At 42.0% G+C, this 19272-nt stretch overlaps 3 protein-coding genes across 3 annotated transcripts; 2 read left to right on the plus strand and 1 right to left on the minus strand.

Annotated features, from left to right (window-relative positions):
- Positions 1–389: 389 nt before the first annotated feature.
- Positions 390–10645, plus strand: rev1 (REV1 DNA directed polymerase). Its single transcript, XM_084023073.1, has 22 exons — positions 390–664; positions 1326–1401; positions 1947–2079; positions 2521–2689; positions 2777–3313; positions 3422–4263; positions 4741–4839; positions 4952–5062; positions 5192–5318; positions 5404–5532; positions 5618–5772; positions 5860–5979; positions 6062–6282; positions 6377–6549; positions 6661–6890; positions 6975–7168; positions 7258–7542; positions 7790–7889; positions 7984–8192; positions 8296–8440; positions 8534–8636; positions 8744–10645. The coding sequence occupies exons 2-22, from the start codon at positions 1336–1338 to the stop codon at positions 8856–8858; spliced, it is 4263 nt and encodes a 1420-aa protein (XP_083879199.1). The 5' UTR covers positions 390–664; positions 1326–1335; the 3' UTR covers positions 8859–10645.
- Positions 10646–11005: 360 nt separating this feature from the next.
- Positions 11006–15064, plus strand: txndc9 (thioredoxin domain containing 9). The gene is made up of 5 exons (XM_084023266.1): positions 11006–11103; positions 12191–12394; positions 12829–12947; positions 13764–14018; positions 14140–15064. The coding sequence occupies exons 2-5, from the start codon at positions 12224–12226 to the stop codon at positions 14258–14260; spliced, it is 666 nt and encodes a 221-aa protein (XP_083879392.1). The 5' UTR covers positions 11006–11103; positions 12191–12223; the 3' UTR covers positions 14261–15064.
- A 545-nt stretch (positions 15065–15609) lies between these two features.
- Positions 15610–19052, minus strand: mrpl30 (mitochondrial ribosomal protein L30). Its single transcript, XM_084023267.1, has 5 exons — positions 18745–19052; positions 17850–17936; positions 17215–17361; positions 16176–16249; positions 15610–16019 (listed from the first exon to the last, which is right to left on the minus strand). Exons 1-5 carry the CDS (start codon positions 18784–18786, stop codon positions 15887–15889), a joined length of 483 nt encoding a protein of 160 aa, XP_083879393.1. The 5' UTR covers positions 18787–19052; the 3' UTR covers positions 15610–15886.
- Between the last annotated feature and the right edge of the window lie 220 nt (positions 19053–19272).

The following is a 19272-nucleotide window of genomic DNA, read 5'->3' on the forward strand; positions in this document are numbered from 1 at the left end:
TTATTATTATTATTATTATTATTATTATTATTATTATTATTAGTAATATTTTACAGAAAAATATTGTTGGTGACTGCGTGATTTGCCAAGAATAGTCTAATGCATCAAAACTGAATTGAAATTTCCCACCTCTTTTCCCATTATTGCTAAATCTGTACACAAGCTGTGTGGCTTAATACGATTATAAATTGGTGCTGACTGAGCAGAAAAGCTAGATTATATATATGCTGACATTAAATATAAATGTACTATGATATACTGCATGCAGAAGCAGCCCTGTACGTGTATGTGATAAATAACAGATTATGTGTCGAATGTTTTATTGTGAAAATCTTCTCCGGAACTACTCTGTTTCGCCTTCCTCGCTTGACTCGCTGAGAAAAGGGAAAGCAAAGAGCTCAGGCGGTAGAAATGGAGAGCAAAAGGACTGGGAGGGAGACTGAAAATGTTCAAGGGACATGGCGTGGCAGCAAGACAAAATAGGGGGATCTCAGTCCACCAACAAGGACTTCTCTTGAGGACAAAGTCGAGGTCGAGGAGTCGAGCTAGCATCAACTATCTGGAGGATTTTCATTTCGCTTTGCTTTGCTCGCAATCGGTGCGCACTCAACGGCTTGTGTTGGTCTGTGTCTGTGGCGAACAACCCGGTCTGACAGGATAAAAGGTAAAACAAATATAAAACCAAGTGACTTCTGTTGGCGAACAATCTCTCGGGACCGTTTGTTTACAGCCAGCGATTAACGCCGCGCTGAAGTTTACGCGTATCACGTATCTTACCCATTGTTTGGTAGCGTTAGCTTAATATTTTTTTTTTGCGAAAGAAACACACTTTTATTCTCGTCTTTTTCTTTTTTGCTCGCTTGGACAACGACGTTAACAGTCGTGGCGCAGCGACTCGGAGCGGTGAACTAGCAAAGCAAGTCGCTAAGCTAACTTACTGTTAGCCGCTTACAAGAAGAAGAAGAAGAAGAAGAAAAAAAATGTGACAAAGTGCCACATGGGGCTCTGTTGTAACCTAGCGTTACCTGTCAGTGGCTGGGAGCCCTGCCCGGGCATGCCCTTGGAGCGTAAGAGCCAATATCACAACATTAGTGCCGAATTAATACACCACAATCATACATCCACAGCCTAACTGCCATAAATGTCAGCTGTTAGTAGTCTCACCTCTGTTAACCTCAGCGTCACCCACCTCCACTTATCAAATAAGTTGGCTCGCCCCTTATCTGACATGTGGTGTCACATGTCAGGATCAGCGTGTCTCCTGTAAATACTCGCAGTCTGGTGTCTGAGCCCCCCCTGCTCCTCTTTGTTTGCTGCGTTCACAGGCAGCTCAGTATGAGTCGAGATGGGTGGGCAAAGAAGAGAGCCAGTGCCAGCGGTGACAATGGTTGGGCTGAAAGGGTGAGTATCCGGGGTGTCCGTGTAACCTTAAGGTGGGTAGATGGGCAGCTGAACGAGGAATGCCTGGTAGAAGTGAATAACGCAGTTCTTCTTCACCCCCCCACCCCTGCAATTTCATTATAACAGCTTAAGCTCAAAGCAGATCACTAGTCACTGTCTAATTAGGCCCCATTACAGCCCAGAAATGTACTGCAACGTCACCATAGGGCAGTAAGTTCTGTAGGCGATATCTAATATCTGTCTAACTGAAAGAAAAAAACAATAGCTCCTAAAATGGCAAAGCCTTTTTTTTAAACCATAATGTGCACACAGCAGCTTGTTTAAATGTCATACACATCTATAAAGGGAAAACACGCACTGTAATTGAAATTAATTGATTATATATTGAAATAGTGTTGCTTGATGACAGTGTGTAGATACTGTAGGCAAAGGTCTATTCTTACCAATATCTCAAGATTGTATATGCTTATTGTATATACGTCAGCATGCTGGGATTCGTCGTCGTTCTAACCTTGCTCTGTCACTGCTCTCCGTCCCGTGTGCAGGGCGGATACATGGCTGCCAAGGTTTCTAAGCTGGACGCGCAGTTTAACCTCGATGCCCCCAGGGAGAAACGGAAGGACGGTTCATACTCCAACATTTTCAACGGAGTGTCCATCTATGTCAATGGATACACAGGTGACACTATGCCCCAGTACTTCCTTAGCTTTACATATCGCTATTTTGTCCTCCCCTTGCAATTCAATCTTTGTCCTTCACAGTTTGAAGAAGAGATTCTTTGTGATTTGACCCATTTGGCCTTTCCCACGCAGCTGAAATTATGCTTTTTTTTTCAATATATTCAATAAACTCTTATTATAACGTGCTGATTAGTTTTTGGTGCTTTCAAGAATATGTCATGGTCATAATTTGAGTAATACCAGAAAGAAACTCTCCCAAAAAACAAATCGTCTAAAGAGCAGTGAGTCCAATGTATATATATAAATATTTATTTCTTGCTTCATGTTTTCACTGGCTCTATTTGTTTTACTTGTGTATATGTTTCCTTTGTTTGTGCAGATCTTAAATTAGGGATAGTTAACTGTGTTTTTGGCTTACTGTTTTATTGTTTGTGAGCAGAGCCAAGTGCAGATGAGCTTCGCAGACTGATGATGCTGCACGGTGGACAGTTCCACGTGTACTACTCTCGCTCCAAGACGTCACACATCATTGCCAATAACTTGCCCAACAACAAAATTCAGGAGCTCAAAGGGGAAAAGATCATGAGGCCGGACTGGATCACTGACAGGTGTGTTCAGGGGGAGTTGAGCTTGTTTTGCTTTTCAATATCAGCGCTGATAGGCCCTGTGTTAACGTTGTCATGTGTTTAAAACAGTATCAAGGCTGGGCATCTCCTGCCTCACCTGCAGTATCAGCTGTACACGAAGCAGAAAGGCCCGCTCTTCCCTGGCATGATGACTCTGCGCCAGGCGTCGGAGATCCCCGGACCCAGCCATGGACCGCTTCCGCCGAGCGTCCATCAAATGCTTCACCTGCCACAGCGCAGCGTTCAGCACCCTACACTCTACCAGGAGGAGTCCGCCTCCAGCTGCCACATTAACTCCAACCCCAGCCACAGTCGACTATACCAAGGCAACATCCAACCTCAGTCCAGCCAGCAAAGCTCTGCAGTTCGCTTCATTAACCCCCAGCCAGGTCAATTAGCATCCACTTACCTCAGTACAGATCCCAGACACAGAAGCCCTTTACACAGCCAACTGCTGTCTAACCCGAGCCCCACAAAGCCCCCACAGCCTACTTTTGAAACGCCTCATACTGATCTCCAGCACCAGAGAGATAGCCAACAACAACCTCAGAACAACTCTTGTTACAACAACGTCCACAGGGGTCGCAAGGACGTAGAATTAAAAATGTGAGTATGCACATTTTTTTTTAATCAAATGAGAAAGTTTTGTGAACACAATTGGAACATCTTGTTATATTAAATAAGACATCTCTTCTTCATCTTTTTATCTCACAGAAACGGATTATTGCAGACCTCAATGGACGTGTTGAGCCATCCAAAAATGAATGAAATACAAGTGTGTGGCAAAGGAGATTCTCCCCCGCAGGTGGTGAAGGAAGGACATCTGACAAATGGACACACTCACCTTGTTAATGGTGCCTTAAAGCCAGAGGACCTGTCCCCTGTTACAGATGAACCAACTGTTAACAAGGAACTGCCTCAGTGCAAAGTCAAGAGTATAGATGATAAATCACACAGTCCACCTGTGCAGTTTCAGACCAAACCTGACCCGTATGAGTTTCCTCACAGTCCGCCAAAGCAGTCTGACCTGTCTCCTGTTATTCTGAAGCAATCCATTCCACATGGAGCCAACGAGGAGAGACCTAAACCTCCACCACCCACCTACCAGGAGGCTATAAAAGCCACAGAAAGCCACCTGCTCCCAAAACAACTCCAGCCATCCTGTCAAGTTGATTCAAATCCCGAATCAACTCCTCCTCCCCCCGCATCTCGCTCCCTTTCCCATACTCCAGTTCGACTCAACGGAAGTCACCACAATGCCTTTTCATCTGACCCCGCATCGCCAAACGCCACCAACGCAACAGCCAAACCCGACGCTCCCGCTGAAAAATCTTCATTACCAGCTAAGTCATCAGCACAGCTGCTGGCGCAGACGGGCGGTTTGATCTCCGAGTTCTACTCTCACTCACGTTTACATCAGATCTCCACATGGAGGTCCGGCTTTTCCGAGTATGTCAATGAACTGCACAGCAAGCGAAAAGCAGCGGGGGGCACTTCCTTTCCTGGGAGAGACCGGCTGAGGAAGTCTGTGGCCCAGCGCTCTGCAGACAGTCGAGGTAGGAAAGCAAGATTCACTGTTGCTTTTTTCCCTGTAAAATGCAGGCATGGTTTTTTAAGTTAAAGAAGGTTGTATTTGGGTGTCATGTTGGTTCTGTGGTATAAGTTGCATACCACATAACCACAACTTCTCCAGTTCAAATTGATATCGGTTGCATCTCATTCTCACACTCTCATTCTGTGTTGCTATTGACTCTAAACTGCCAATAAATGCAAAACCCTGAAAACATCTTTAAAATAATGGGTTGTATCATTTTGAATATGCAAACCTATATTATATTATAAAATGTTCAATTATAAAAAATGAACAAAATGTCTGTCTCCCCGCTAATTAAAAGAGTGTCACATTTGTAGCACCTTCCAGTGAGACTGAATTTCTGTAGATGCAAGTGGCCTCATCAGGTGGTGTGTTCATGCCTTTTAGGGATTTAGAAAACTTTCCTGATGATCTGGCATGTGTTGATTTGTGTGGTCAGGTACGTCGGCACCCGCAAGTGTCAAATCTTGCATTCTTCATGTGGACATGGACTGCTTCTTTGTCTCTGTGGGGATCCGACATCGACCAGAGCTCAAAGGTGAGGCGCCTTTTGCTGTTTTAAAGTGTGTGCTGCCGGTGAAACGTGTCCATATGTAACACCTGCTACAGAGAATAGTCTGCTCCTGGTTGAGTTCATGGTCGTCTTGCAGGGAAGCCTGTTGCTGTGACCAGTAACCGTGGACACGGAAGAGTGGCCCTGAGGCCCGGGGCCCATCCTCAGCTGGAGCAGCAGTACTACCAGAGGAAACATACTCAAACTGGTGAGATCGTTTTACGCAACCTGTCGAGGAGCGTGCTGACCTCTATTTTCACCGTCCTTACTTTCCTGTACCTGTCGTACGTTATTCTAACATGCCTGACTGTGAGTGGATGCTTGTTCGACCTCTCAGATGGAGCAGAGGAGGATTTATACAGAACCCCTTCACAAGAGAGCCCTGAATCCCATGCTAATGGAGTGGACCAGGATGCTGGTACTCTCTCAATGGCAGAGATTGCATCCTGCAGTTATGAGGCGAGGTAAGGCATAAACGCACACTCTTAGGGATTCATATGTGTAAAATGTGTGTATTTTGTACTTACTGGCATCTGTTGACTCTCACAGACAGGCAGGCGTGAGAAACGGGATGTTTTTTGGCAAAGCGAAGAAGCTGTGTCCCTCGCTGCAGCCTGTCCCATATGATTTTGAAGCCTATAAAGAGGTGGCTCTCACCATGTATGAGACGCTGGCGGGGTAAGAAGAACCTCCTGGTCATTCTTCCACTCACTCACCTGTCATTTTCATGCAAAATCACCCTCTGGTTTATTTGTCTTTGCAGTTTCACCCATGACATCGAAGCTCTGAGCTGCGATGAGGTGTTGATAGACGGTTCTGCTCTGCTAGCTGAGTTGGGCATCAACCCAGAAGATCTAGCCAGTGCCATCAGAGCAGAAATCAAGGAGAAAACAGGATGCTGTGCTTCAGTGGGCATGGGTGAGCTCATGTTTGTCTAATAACTGTAAAATACACCAAGAGAGCGTTCCTATGTAACAAACTCAAACTGACTGCTCATCTGTTCAGGGTCCAACATCCTGTTGGCTCGGCTGGCTACCCGTAAGGCCAAGCCAGACGGGCAATACCTCTTAAAGTCTGAAGAAGTGGATGATTTCATCAGGGAGCTGCCAGTGACCTGCTTACCAGGTAGATACAGCACCACCTGCTGGTCCTGTCTTTCAGCTGTCTTGTGGAACACGTTTGTGTGATTGTCATTTCTTTGTTGTAGGTGTGGGGCCTGCTATGGGCAGAAAATTATCGGCTATGCTTGTGAAGTCGTGTGGGCACCTGCAGCAGGTGTCTCTGTCTCAGCTGCAAAAGAAGTTTGGACCCCGGACCGGACAAACCTTGTTCCGCTTCTGCAGGGGTCTGGATGACCGGCCTGTCCGCTACGGGAAGGAAAGGAAGTCCGTCTCAGCTGAGATGAACCACAACATTCGCTTTACTGGGGTTAGACCTACGTTCTTCCTCCTGTCCCATCTGATCTCTCTCTTCTCTCTCTCTCTCTCTCTAACCATCTTGTCCACTCTACGTCCTTGACTAGGTTGATGAGGCGGAGTCTTTCCTGACTAACTTGTCCATGGAAGTGCAAAAACGTTTACAAGAAGCAGGTCTGCAAGGTCGCAGAGTTACCCTTAAGGTCATGGTTCGCAAGGTTGGAGCGCCACTGGAATCAGCCAAATACGGCGGTCATGGCATATGTGATAACCTCGCCAGGTGAGACCGTCGACTGTGTATCTTACAAGTGATTAATATTGTTCTCTCTATTGCCTACTCATGTTATTGTCTCTTTGTAGACTCATTTTTATCCGTCTCCTTTTCTTTTAGGACTGTGATGCTTGCTCAGTCCACTGACAGTGGTCAGCTGATTGCCGCTGCAGTCATCAAGCTGTTCCATGCCATGAAGTTGCAGGTTCAGGACATGAGAGGAGTCGGCATCCAGGTTCAGCTTCTTGACGGACATACCTCTGTCCCTAAGGACTCCTCGGGCCCCGGGACACGCTCCATCAAAGAGATGTTGCAAGGAAAGCGATTAAGTACGAGATCCAGCAACGGAGGTTCGTGTAAAGTCTTCGTGTTTCAGTTTATGTCGTTGTTGTAGTCTGAGAAATCAATTTCTGAGTTCAAGATCAATGTTCCAGGTGCTGCGGACAACAACACACATCGGGAAAAAGTTTCCTCAACCAGAGGCCTATCATCTGGATCTTGTCCACATCCTCTGTCCTCTGCCGAGCCGGTCCCAGGTACAAGCAGCGAGCAGCAGGCATGCAGACAAACTCCAAAACGTTCTCGAACACGTCTCAACCTCAGCATTGAGGTCCCCTCCCCTTCACAGGTAAAGGCTTGAGGGGGATGCCTGATTGGTTTAAACCAGAGCCCAACTGTTAAATGTTCTCAACATCTTGTTTCTTTACGATATTCAAGGTGGATCATTCTGTGTTGGAGGCGTTGCCTGCAGAGCTGAGAGAACAAGTGGAGCAGTCCTGGACTAATCGGGATGGGAGGTCGAGTAACCAGCGGTCACCAAGCCCACAGCCCCCTGCTGCTCTCCCACAGCTTCCCTCTCTGAAGTCTCGTCCTACCTCCCCTCATCGGCCTCCTGCCCCGGGTCCTGCACTGTACACTCCACCTGTTGGCACGTTGCTTCTACAGATCCCAAACCAGCCAGACGGTCCAGGAATTGTATTAGAACTACCACACTTCTCACAGGTAGGGAGGCAACTGTTTCAAGATTTTGCCTTTTTGTAAATAAAATGTTTTCGTGGAAAAATGTGTTCCCTTATGATGGCGTATGTATAACAAAAAAAAAATATATATATATATATCCATACATCCCTAAGAAGTACCTTGTTATTGGAAGGGCAAAAGCATATTAGTCCCCAATTATACAAAGCCGATTTCCGTGTTTGCGACTAGATGTTCAGCTCCACTAAGTCATTCAGCTTTCTGACTGCAGGTGGATCCAGACGTATTTGCTGCCCTTCCCAAAGAGCTCCAGGATGAACTGAAGTCCGCCTATAACCGTGTCACAAATGTCCAGCCCCAGGCAAAAATATGTAAGTCCCCAGGTGGATTTTTTTAGGAATGAGTTTTCTGCTTCTTCTGCATTCATATTATCTTCATCTCATGCTTTTTCTCCTGGTTTCCCAGCGGTGGAGCAGAAGAATCCGCTGTTGCAGCTAAAACAGTCAGGACTCGGAGTCGGCATTGGTCGTGTGAAGCGGCGCTACAAGAGAAAAAATGCAATGAGCCCGGTCAAAAAAGGTCCTTCACCTCAGAAGAGGCGTCACACAACGAACAGCCCGGGTAAATCGCTACCACCTCCTATAAAATCACGGGAACCAATGAACATATTGAAGGTGAGCCAATGAACAGATTCATACATGAAGATGGTGGCAGTTTGTGAAGACAGACAATTTGTCATTTGCAAAATTGCAGCTCACAGCAGTTTTTCCTTCTCAGGCTGAAAACGGTCCCTCCACATCTGCACCAGACATCCCAGAATCTCTGGTGAAATTCATTCCTCGCCCTGCTCCAGTGTTGGCTGGAGCCTTTGACCTGGCGGACATCAGAACACTGCTACGGGAATGGGTCACCACCATAACAGGTATACAGTGAAGAAGAGCTCTGTCATAGTGCCTTATAATCCAGTTACATTTATGTTATGCATTTTTAATCCTTAATCCTTATATTTTGTTAGAACCCATGGAGGAAGACGTCCTTCAGGTGGTGAAATACTGCACTGATCTGATTGAGGATAAAGATCTGGAGAAGTTGGATTTGATTATAAAATATATGAAAAGGTAGTGTAGAGTTAAACCCCAACTCCAATCCTTAACATCACACTCTTTATTTATTTATTTTTGTTTCATTAATTCATTATGTACTCTTTTTGATGTTCTCTCTGCAGGCTCATGCAGCAGTCGGTGGATTCCGTTTGGAGTATGGCTTTCGACTTCATCCTAGACAACGTGCAGGTGGTCGTGCAACAGGCTTACGGTAGCACCCTGAAGATCGCCTGTTGAAGGAGGGCGTACTGCTTTCACCGTGTGTTACCATTACACCACCACGTTCTGTTTCGCTACTCTCACAAGGTCCTCTGCAGTGCAAAAGTATGACATCAAACTCATGATTTCCCTCCTCCTCCTCCTCCTCCTCAACGTCTTGTTCTCAGTGTTCTCCTGAGAGCGAGACACAAATGAAAAACTTCACACACAATGTGAGAAAGTGTTACAAGAGCCATGACAGTATTTTGAGTGTGTACAGTTTATTATTTCCTGCACTTGCTCTTTTTAAGGGACAAGCAACACAAACTGAAAAGCAGAAAATGTACCTAGAATCTACTCAGCAAAACTCCGAATAGTGATAATCGTAGCAGCTTTTTGAAAACTCATCATTTTTCATATGGAGTTCTTTTCTAAATAAATGTGTGAAATTTCATATGAGGATTTTTTGCAGGCAATGCGTAACTATTTCTTATACAAGCCATGCCTTTATAAGACTTTAAAGTTCCCTCGTGATGAGCATATTCCTTCTGATAAAGCAATTGACGACGCCTATGTGTTCTTAAGGTTTTAATAATGTTACACAGGCACATTTTGAGTCTTTTTTCCATTTATGCAGTTAAATCAGTCTAGGTTTAAAACAATGACTGTGGTTAACACAACCGTCGTGTTCAAACTCAAAGCACCTTTTTAGACATTTTAGAATCAGTTAATGTTGTAGCACTCCTCAGACATCAGACCTGATAATAGGACTAAAATATATTATTTTTTATCGTTTCTTTGGTGCTCCATGCCACTTGTACTGACCTGTGAACAATCTACTACTGCTGTGACACAAAAAAGCAAACAAAACAGTCTGCTGCATGCAGTATCTTTTACTTTTCTTTTTCATGTCTCTCACAAAAGAAAGTGCCAAACCTTGTTATTATAGTATGTAAATAATGTTTTTAATGACACTTGTTAAAGGTTTTAAAAGAAAGATGTTCGCGGAGGGTTTACCTCTTGTATTGTTAACATGTAGTGAATTCTTAGTAACTGTCTTTAAATTGTAAAATCTTCTCACTCTTAATTATTTGTAGGTGTTCCGACATGGAAATCTGAAGCTGGCCAAAGCACTTCATGTGAGGTTAACTGTTGATTCTCAGTAGCACTCTGACTTGGGAGGATGTTGACAGGGGTTATGGCAATCAATAATTAGCCTATGCAGTTCTTTTTTTTTTCACTAGCAAGTGAGATGTCCCTTCAAGATAATGTAACATTTCATACAGCCTTTGTATCTAAAGTAAATCTTTTCTAGTGTTTCCAGCCTAGTTACTAGTTTCACAAATCTGAATATTGAAATAATGCTGGATTTGCAGAGGAACAGGTGACCTGATTTTTTTTTTAAACTCAACATGTGTCCTTGTGTACTTCATTAATTGGAGACCTTTGTATGGCTCGTGGCTACATCCTTGTATTTCTGTGAACTTTTCTGATTGGTGATTAGTAGTACTCGGTAGATGCGGCTGGCTGGCTGGCTTGTGATCACACATGCGTGTGGTGGAAAAGTTTGTTTAAAACACTATCCCCTATATGCAAACCAAATCAATCTGTCATTTTTTTTTTTCAACTTGTTGAAATGAATGTAATTCAGAATGTGCAAGTCTCCACTCACTTCCAAGATGCTTGCTTCTCTTCACCTGTCATATCTTTCTAGAAGGGAAAATTGGCCAGTCTTGTCTTCTCTAAACTGGCTTGTGCCTGAAGACCTGAAGCTGTGAACTTGTTTGTATGTTTTCTAAATCTTGGTAATAAACTGTAATAATCTGTTTGTGTTTGTCATTGTTTTAAAGTTGCAACATGAATAAGCAGAATGGTTTCCAATCAAGATCGTGTTGGCCCTGAAAATAAACTTTAAACAGGTAATTTCTTTTTATTTTACAAACTGGAATTAGTGACGAGTGACTTAATCCACGTTGTAGAGGAATAGATAAATACAGTATTTTTCAATACTCAAAACGTAGTTTTACTTTTTTTCTTGCATACTTGTAATCCTTATTTTCATGTTGTTGTATATAATTTAATTATGTAATATTTAATTATAATTGTCATGTAAATATAAAAACGTAATAAGAGTGGCGCAGCGGTGACGTATTTTGTAAGCCAACCCCGGAAATGAAAAGTAATCGCCCGGATGTAGTTTGACGTCTGACGTCTGTGACGCCACATCCGCAACAACCGCTTGCATTTTTCCCGCACGGACCGACTGTCGGCGAATCTCCACCAGGTAGCTTAACACATAAATTAAGGCTGTGGTTATGAATGTGCATGTTCTCACTTTAACACAACATATCACTGACAATTATCCTTCTTATTATCATCTCACGCATTTTTCAAGTTGTCATCTGTGCGCGTGCGACCGTTAATAACCGAACGTTAGCTAGCTTAGCAGGCTAACATGACAGCGGGCTAACATAGTATTGTCTCCATTTTCCTTAACTACCGGCAAACGTTAACACCTAGCTACATTATCCCATCGCTCGTTGTGTAATAACAGGAAGTTCAACGAGTAATGTCGAATAGAAAAAGACAAGCTAGCCAAATACGTGAACGCGGCTAGGCTAATGCTAGGTAACAACTGCCGAAAAAAAGGCGTGCCCACTTGTCACCAAAGCTTTGTGTGGTTTCTACCCTGCGACACCGTAACGATACCGTTGTTCTCGATGTTACGTAAACGCTTGTTTGTTCAAGTGGTAAATTGCTGCGTAGCTAATGTTTGGCCAGTAATCAGCCAGGTGTTTACACCTAGCTCAATCTACCGCAACAGCCGTGCAACAAACCTTTACTTGGTGGTGGTTCAGTTTTTGATGAAACTGTTTCAAATGTTATCCATCCCCTTTGTAATTAATAATTAATAAAGGTTGACTCGGTAGCCTATAACACAGCAAAACTCAACATCGTCACAGTGACCATAATGTTGACTCAAAACCTCTCTAAAAATGCCAAATAAAGCTTATCATAACCTTAATGAAGGGAGGATTCAATGCTGCATTAAACTGCATTATGATTAGTTCAGTTTTAGTTAGTAAGTAACAACGGAATGCACTTGGAGCAAAGACATAGTTTTGTTCCACCGTTACTTTATACTTGATTTAATTTAAATCCCTGTGGATTACCCCATATAAAACCCAGTTAGTCCAGCTCAAGTTAAAGCATGAACTGTGCCTAATAACTGTGCATTTTCATAGTGATTTTTTTCTGCCTTTGATTGGTATTGTGGCATGTTCAGGCAGTTATATATCAACTGGTGTGTTAGCGTCTGTGTTATCCAGTGGCATGCTTCATTTTATATCATCTGTTCTTTACCCTCTCAGATTTAGTGAGGGGTTAACTCTGAGCAGGCAGCCATGGCCAACCAAATGGACATCTTGACGAAGGTCCTGGAGCAGTCAGCCAAGCTGGTGGAGGAGAAGGTGGACGCACAATTGAGCAAACTGAATGAAATGGATGAAGATGATTTTGAAAGGCTGAAGGAGAGGCGATTAGAGGCACTTAAAAAAACCCAGAAACAGAAGCAGGTATGTCAGATGTTTTCTTTTAACTGTTTTATACTCTGTGTCAGAAGAAGATTCAAATATCTTTGTGACATATTGGTTTTGAATGATGTTACTTTATTCAAATAGTGACATGATTTCTGGAATATTGTGGACTGTGGAGGGATGATCTTAAATCAGAAAAGATGGCAGGTGTATACTGATTTTCTTTCTGTATTTTCTTTATGGAGTCATGTTATTAGATGGTGGTTTTTAGAGCCCCTTTAGACATTATTTGAATTAGAATAACAGCAAAGAAGTTGCTTTAATACCTTTTTTTTTGGAATAGAATGTTTGGAAATTGACGATGACACACGTCCCAAATCAGCCAACAAAAGAGACTGAATGTTTTCATGGTGCTTGCATGTAAACGCCCGTTACATTGTTCTGCTGCTCACCCTAGTTCTCTATTTTTTAAGGAGTGGTTGTCTAAAGGCCATGGAGAATTGAGAGAAATCCCAAGTGAGAAAGACTTTTTCAACGAGGTCAAAGAAAGCAAGAATGTCGTCTGCCACTTCTACAAAAATTCCACCTTCAGGTAAGTCTGGGTTATTAAATTATATAAATAAAGTGACAGAACGAACGTTGTACTATTGAGAATTTTAATGTAGCACACAAATGATTGGTCAATTAATTAATTGTTAGTCATTAAACAGTAGCCTACAGAGATGGCACATGCTGTACAGACTGTAAAGCTCCTTGGCTGTATGTATAAAATCTATTTTCCTATGATGGTTAAAGCTTTTCTTATGTGAAGTGTGCTTCTGTTTTTAAATTGAATATTTGGAGTTTTAAAAAAAACAACAACAATAAAATAAGTATTTTCAATACATCACTGGGCTGTATAAAAATGAGCTTGTTTCCCCTATTTTCTGACATTTTGTATGAATAGAGGAGTCAGGATTGGTTCAGTACAGCAGAAAAAACCCTAAATGCATATGGAAACATGTATTTTAAAAAATAGACAGTGATTCATATTTTGCTCTTGCGTGGGAATGAAGCAACATTTTGACACGGGCAACTTGGTATACTTTTAAACACTCAGAACAGCAAAGCCAATGTGCCGTCCTTGATTTATACACAGTTCGTCATCATTTTTGAATGTCTTGAATGCCAGTCTGCCTGTTGTGCTAACAGCACAACAGCATATGTTGCTAATGATGTACAGCTTAAAGTATATGGTGAGCTTTGGTTCCGCATTATGTGTATCAATCCACAGACCATGTAGCCTGCATGTACCAGACCATGACCCCCCACTAGCCACTTTTTATTGACTAGGTTAAGGTTTTTCACATCCAGGAGTTGGCACAGTACCTTACCAGCACTCTTTTTATTTATTTTTTCCTACAAACAGATGTAAGATCCTCGACAAACACCTGGCCATCTTGGCAAAGAAGCATGTTGAGACCAAATTCCTCAAACTGAATGTGGAAAAGGCCCCGTTTTTGACGGAGAGGCTGCGGATCAAGGTTATTCCCACGCTGGCCTTGCTATTAGACGGGAAAACAAAGGACTATGTCGTTGGATTCGCTGACCTGGGAAACACAGATGAGTTTTCCACAGAGATCCTTGAATGGAGACTCGGCTGTGCAGATGTCATCAACTACAGGTGAGACAGTAGAATAATCACACCTTCTAGGAATCATGGCTACAGAGTCACAGTAATCAGCCGATGAAACCAATATGCATTCTGATTTTAACTAATCCCCCCCCCCTCCCCCCTCTTCTAGTGGTAACCTGATGGAGCCTCCTACAGCGACGCAGAGGTCCAGCACAAAGTTCACAAAGGTGGAGAAGAAAACCATCAGAGGGCGAGCTTACGACTCTGATTCCGATTCGGGAGATGACTGAAAAGCAGCAACAGTTGGTTTTCTCTCTCAGGGCTACCTCTTTAAAATTAAAGTTTAGCAGACAGCCCGCTTTAATTTCCTTCTCCTGTGACTACCCGTTCATTTCCATATCTTTAGTTCCCATATCCCAAATAGAATTGTATAAAAAAAATCTTGTTTCAGCCTTATTTAATAAAGTGTCCATACCTGCAAACGTGTCACCTTTCGGTGAAAGAAGAGGTTTTTTTTGTGGGGGTTAAGATAGCACTTTGCGGAACAAGTGTGACGTCACAGGGACGGCCGCAGTCTTGTCTATGGACTCGTCTGCCGTGTGATGTATCCAATGAGCGTCAGAAATCTGATTAGCTCGATTACATCAAAACAACTAAAAAAGGTGAACTTTTGCTCGTCTCGCACATTGACACGACTCTTCAACCGCAAGTGAAGTTGCAGTGCATCATAAACATGTCGATGCATATAACGGCGGCCTCGTACAGCAACTACCGCCGTTTATTCTGATCTACGCTTTTGAGCTTGTTAAATCCGCTGGCGGCATGTTGCCCTTTTTTACCTGAAGAAAAAGTTGTCTTTCCCTTTTTCCATTGGGAGGATGCCCCCAGACCCCCTACAATGGTTTAGTGTGTACCCTTTCAACCCTCCTGACTTTGCAGGTATGCTTGTAGCCTTTCATGTTTCCTTTTAATCTGGAGAGCGATGGAACAGAAACAAAGTTGCATAATTGCAAAGATCATCTTTTAGCATCAGAGTACATTTTTACACATTTCCTTGTAGCAAGAGTTTGACTTAATAAAACAATATAATGCTATTTGAGTCTGTGATTTTGTATAGGAAGACAAAACAATGGATGATTTCTTTGTTGGATCCTTCCCTGCAAAGTACATGTGTACACTCAGGGGAGTTCCCCTTTAATGTTGGTTCAGGTGTCTTCAATTATTGTACGCTCTGATTAAAGTTGGCTGGGAATAACTTGGAACTACATGTTGTCACCAAACAATAATGAAAAGTGTAAAAAGGTGTCCCATTTTGACACAGGACAGTGAATCATGTGTAAATCAAAAACAGTCTACACATTAACTTGCACTGTGTCCTAAATCTCCCAGACCTTTTTTTTTTCAAAAATGAAATCTTTGCGAGTGGTGCTGAAACTCCAGAAACGCTTCCCAAATCAAAAATTAACTTGGAAAAGATTTTGATCTGTAGTGTCATTATCTTTTCAAAGTTAGATTTGATTGCACTGTGCAGGTATTGCATCAGCCCATTAAGTATAAAACAGTTATGTTTGTTTTTCTTATATTTGGTATATAAACATCTTATAGTCTTCGAAAAAAACATGAAAAGGCAGCTGGTTTTTAATTTCAAAAGGTTTTTAATTTATGTTGAGATTTATAAATCATGTTTTATTAAGAACTTGAACATCACCTCTTAAGTTATGGAAAACATTACTATGGCAACAGCTGTTTTTATGACTGATGATTTGGTATTTAAATTGGCTTTTACTGTGTAAATCCAGAACCCATTCAAACACATTCCTCAGTGTAGTGGAAACAGAAGGGGGAGCTATGGAGCCGAGAGTTTCCATGATATTTATGAACAACTGAACTATTTATTGATATGACCGAAGGTGGAACTAAGACTCGATAGCCTCTGGGGCTACAGGTTGGAGAAGGCGACGAACGATCAACTCTCCTTTGCTGTTAATGTAGGTGTCACCCATGTCCTGTTCAGCTGGGAGTCCAAACGGCGTCTTCAGCGGCTGGACCCTGAATGAACCAGAAAGAGAAATTATACAGCATTATTACATATTTATTAAATGTTCTGAAAAAGTAACTACTTCTGTGACATCGTCAGATTTTCTTGGCTGCATTCTTTAAGGATCAGCAGAAACTTGACGACCAGACGTGTTACATTCAACTTACCTTACAAGGTGCTTGACGAATTTCAGCTGGTTATTGACCGCAGGTGTATTTTTGTGAATTACAGGTACATGTGCCTAAATACACCACAAAGAGGACAGAGAGAAAAATGGACACTTTGAGTTACACATTGAATTTTGCCTCTAGGAGATGTTATAATACGTGTTTGTTGTGCCTCTACTGTGGACAGCTAACACTTTTATGGATCATCCCTGTACTGCCCATTTATTTAAATGAAAGCAATTTCTTCTGTCTACAAGGCAAGATTAACACACACTGTTTATAATTCTTATTGAAGTGCTAATTTATGCTTTTAAGCCATTAAAACTAAAAGAAATTAATATGACCCATTACACATAGGTAGTCCCCAAAATACATCTCTGTATTGTACACTTCCCAAATCTCTTGAAAGTTTTGTGTTCACCAAAACGTTTCCTTTATTTATTTTTTTTTAAAGGAGTCATCACCTGGTTTTATACGTATCCAGCCCCCCTTGGATCGCTTTGGATCAATTCGTAAAACTTATTAGAAAAAAAAAAAAAAAATTTTAATCAAACATTGAGCTTGTTCTGACCCTTTTTCGTACCGCGATTTTATCACGCGAGATTACGCGCGAGGTTTTGACTGGTCCGGATGTGCATTGTATAATATGTAACGAGGCGCGCGTTGATTCGCCGCAGGAAGGACAGAGCCGGGGGGGCTTGCCTGCATGCAGACTCCAAAACATAATGGCGGCGCTTCGGCGATTTCAGGTAGCGGACGGGGCGGGGTTGGGTGGTGAAAGAGGGGTTGGCTTATGCAAGTAGCCGCCACGGTGACGTCACCGAAGGCGCAGAATCAAAATCTCGTGCTTTAGGAATGCACACCCTTGTGTGCTATTCCTGTTCGGAAAAAGAGCAGAAGCGAAAAAACGGCGCCACTTTCAAACTCCAGCCTTTCAGGCAAGTTTCAACTGAGGTCAAACACAGATATGCATGTTTTAACAAGAGAAATTGCGATTTCCAGGTGATGACTCCTTTAACAGAATAAAAAAAAGCCTGACCTTTATAAGCCCAAGGTGTTTCATCATCTCTTTCTCCCAGTACGGTCTTCGCATCACACTTTTGACTCGTGTCACTATATGCAGTTTATGAGGTTGGTCTGGATCTCCCCCATATTTGTCGTGTTGTTTTGATCTCTCTGCAAAAACCTTGAAAGAAAAACACAGGGCGTGTAAACACTGACAAGTAAGCAAATGAGCTGAACAAATGCATCATTATTACCAAGATTGGTTTGTTAGGGGGCCCTAGAGAGCACCTTTGACCTCCCCATGGACCTCCTGCCTTCTGTGCACCGTTTATAGACCCTGCTGGAATTCTGCCCTACTTAATTTACCAATATGATATGAAAATTACTACGCTATTAAAATAAATTGTGGCCCCTCTACGAGACAGGATCAAAGGTTTAGATGATGGAAAGTACCCATTTTAGCATGTACCTAATTGTTTTTTTGCATTGTACTTAAACAGTGTATAGGATTCAGTGACATCTAGTGGCGAGGCTGCAGATTGCAACTCTTGACTCTCTTTCCAAGCAAGTCAGAGAACCACAGTAGCCTTCAGGTGAAAGGCTCTGCTAGAGCCAGGGTTTGATTTGTCCGTTCTGGGCTACCGTAGCAACAAAAGAGGTAATTCTTACCTCGTTTGGGATTCTTGCTTTGGTAAACCTGCTGCGTGCAGACACAAACCATGGACAAGGTGGCAAAAGGGTAGCTTCTGTTAGAATCTGTAAACGGACAGTGACGAGACCAAATTAAAAGCAAAGAGCGGTAATGCAGCATAGGATAACATGCAGATTTGTTTCCTGATACAAGATTACAAAACAGTGTGACATATCATACAACATGAGACAATTTACATTTGTCAACTGCGAATTAGGAATGTCTCTCCTGAATTATTTCAGGACCAAACCAAATGTGTGAACATTAAAGTGTCATTGGGTATGTAAAGTTCCTCGCCATATTTTAATTTATTTAGTCTGTTTATTTACTTTTTTTGTCAGGAGGAATGTTTTTGTGTTTGCATTTGTATGATTATCTCAATCAATAAAAAATAAAAATCTGATTTTGCCATATTTCAGCCAATGAGCTCAGCATCTTTAGTTAATTTTGAGCATGATTTTTGCAACAATATGATAAGTACAATAGGTTAAATAATCTAATTGTTTAGGTAGTTTGCTGGTTTATCCATAAACAAACAAACTAACTACATTTCCTACTTCCAAAGGGTCTAACTATATTACCACTGAATATTGAATTTAAAGTATAGCAGAAGTTTTGGTAGCTAGAGTTGTATGAATGTATTGAGCAAAATAAATATAATAATATTAAAAAATATTTTAAAAAGAACATTAAAAAAAAGCAAAAAAAACAACACAAAAAAGCCAGTAAATTCTCACATTAAAATAAAAATATATATACCGTAACAGTATTGACGTTTAGAGAGCTTAATGTGGCTGGTGTGCGTTTGTTTTATTGACTCACTCAACACTGAATAGTTTAAAATACAAGACAAATACACACTGCTGTTCTTACCTTTCCTGATAGAGAGCTCAAACCGCGACCGACCGCCGTCATGTTGTAGTTTTCGGTTTTAACCAGTTACAAAAAAAAGAACTACGGTCACGCACCCCAAGGTTAACGTTGACGTCCAGCCTTGCTACCCGCGAAATAAAAACGTAGCTCAAACGTAACTGTATGTCACGAATAAAAACACAAAAGTAAATATATTAATATCACGTTCACCAAATGTACACATAAACACGAATTCAAGAGCTGAAAACAACTGCAAGCAGCCTGTCACGTTAGCATCACGGCGGTTTCCTCTCCACGGAATGCTAGCACCGGAAGTGCCAGTTACATTGAAAATGCACCGATGTGACAAACGGTCCCCTAACATTAGTTCCTATAGCTATTTTTTAGGTTAAAAAGGTAATCGTAGTATTTAAATTGTATAATTTGTTAATAATGTAAAAATGTTAAAGTAAGTTAGTTGTATGTTTTTTTTAGGTCAAATCTACTCCCACCTCAACATCATGGAACATTGTTCCACCATTATGTTTC

The sequence above is a fragment of the Eutrigla gurnardus genome, assembly GCF_963514095.1.
Source record: "Eutrigla gurnardus genome assembly, chromosome: 12".
NCBI lineage: Eukaryota > Metazoa > Chordata > Actinopteri > Perciformes > Triglidae > Eutrigla > Eutrigla gurnardus.

What these genes read in the sequence shown, in the direction of transcription:
- txndc9 (XM_084023266.1), top strand. Translation starts at nt 12,224, where the DNA reads ATGGCCAACCAAATGGACATCTTGACGAAGGTCCTGGAGCAGTCAGCC. An exon ending in AAACCCAGAAACAGAAGCAG is followed by an intron (nt 12,395 to 12,828) that starts GTATGTCAGATG and finishes CTATTTTTTAAG; the next exon opens with GAGTGGTTGTCTAAAGGCCA. An exon ending in GCAGATGTCATCAACTACAG is followed by an intron (nt 14,019 to 14,139) that starts GTGAGACAGTAG and finishes CCCCTCTTCTAG; the next exon opens with TGGTAACCTGATGGAGCCTC.
- mrpl30 (XM_084023267.1), bottom strand. Translation starts at nt 18,786, where the DNA reads ATGACGGCGGTCGGTCGCGGTTTGAGCTCTCTATCAGGAAAG. An exon ending in AAGCAAGAATCCCAAACGAG is followed by an intron (nt 17,362 to 17,849) that starts GTAAGAATTACC and finishes TTTTCTTTCAAG; the next exon opens with GTTTTTGCAGAGAGATCAAA. An exon ending in TTCGTCAAGCACCTTGTAAG is followed by an intron (nt 16,020 to 16,175) that starts GTAAGTTGAATG and finishes TGGTTCATTCAG; the next exon opens with GGTCCAGCCGCTGAAGACGC.
- rev1 (XM_084023073.1), top strand. Translation starts at nt 1,336, where the DNA reads ATGAGTCGAGATGGGTGGGCAAAGAAGAGAGCCAGTGCCAGCGGTGAC. An exon ending in GCCAGTGACCTGCTTACCAG is followed by an intron (nt 5,980 to 6,061) that starts GTAGATACAGCA and finishes TCTTTGTTGTAG; the next exon opens with GTGTGGGGCCTGCTATGGGC. An exon ending in ATGGGTCACCACCATAACAG is followed by an intron (nt 8,441 to 8,533) that starts GTATACAGTGAA and finishes ATATTTTGTTAG; the next exon opens with AACCCATGGAGGAAGACGTC.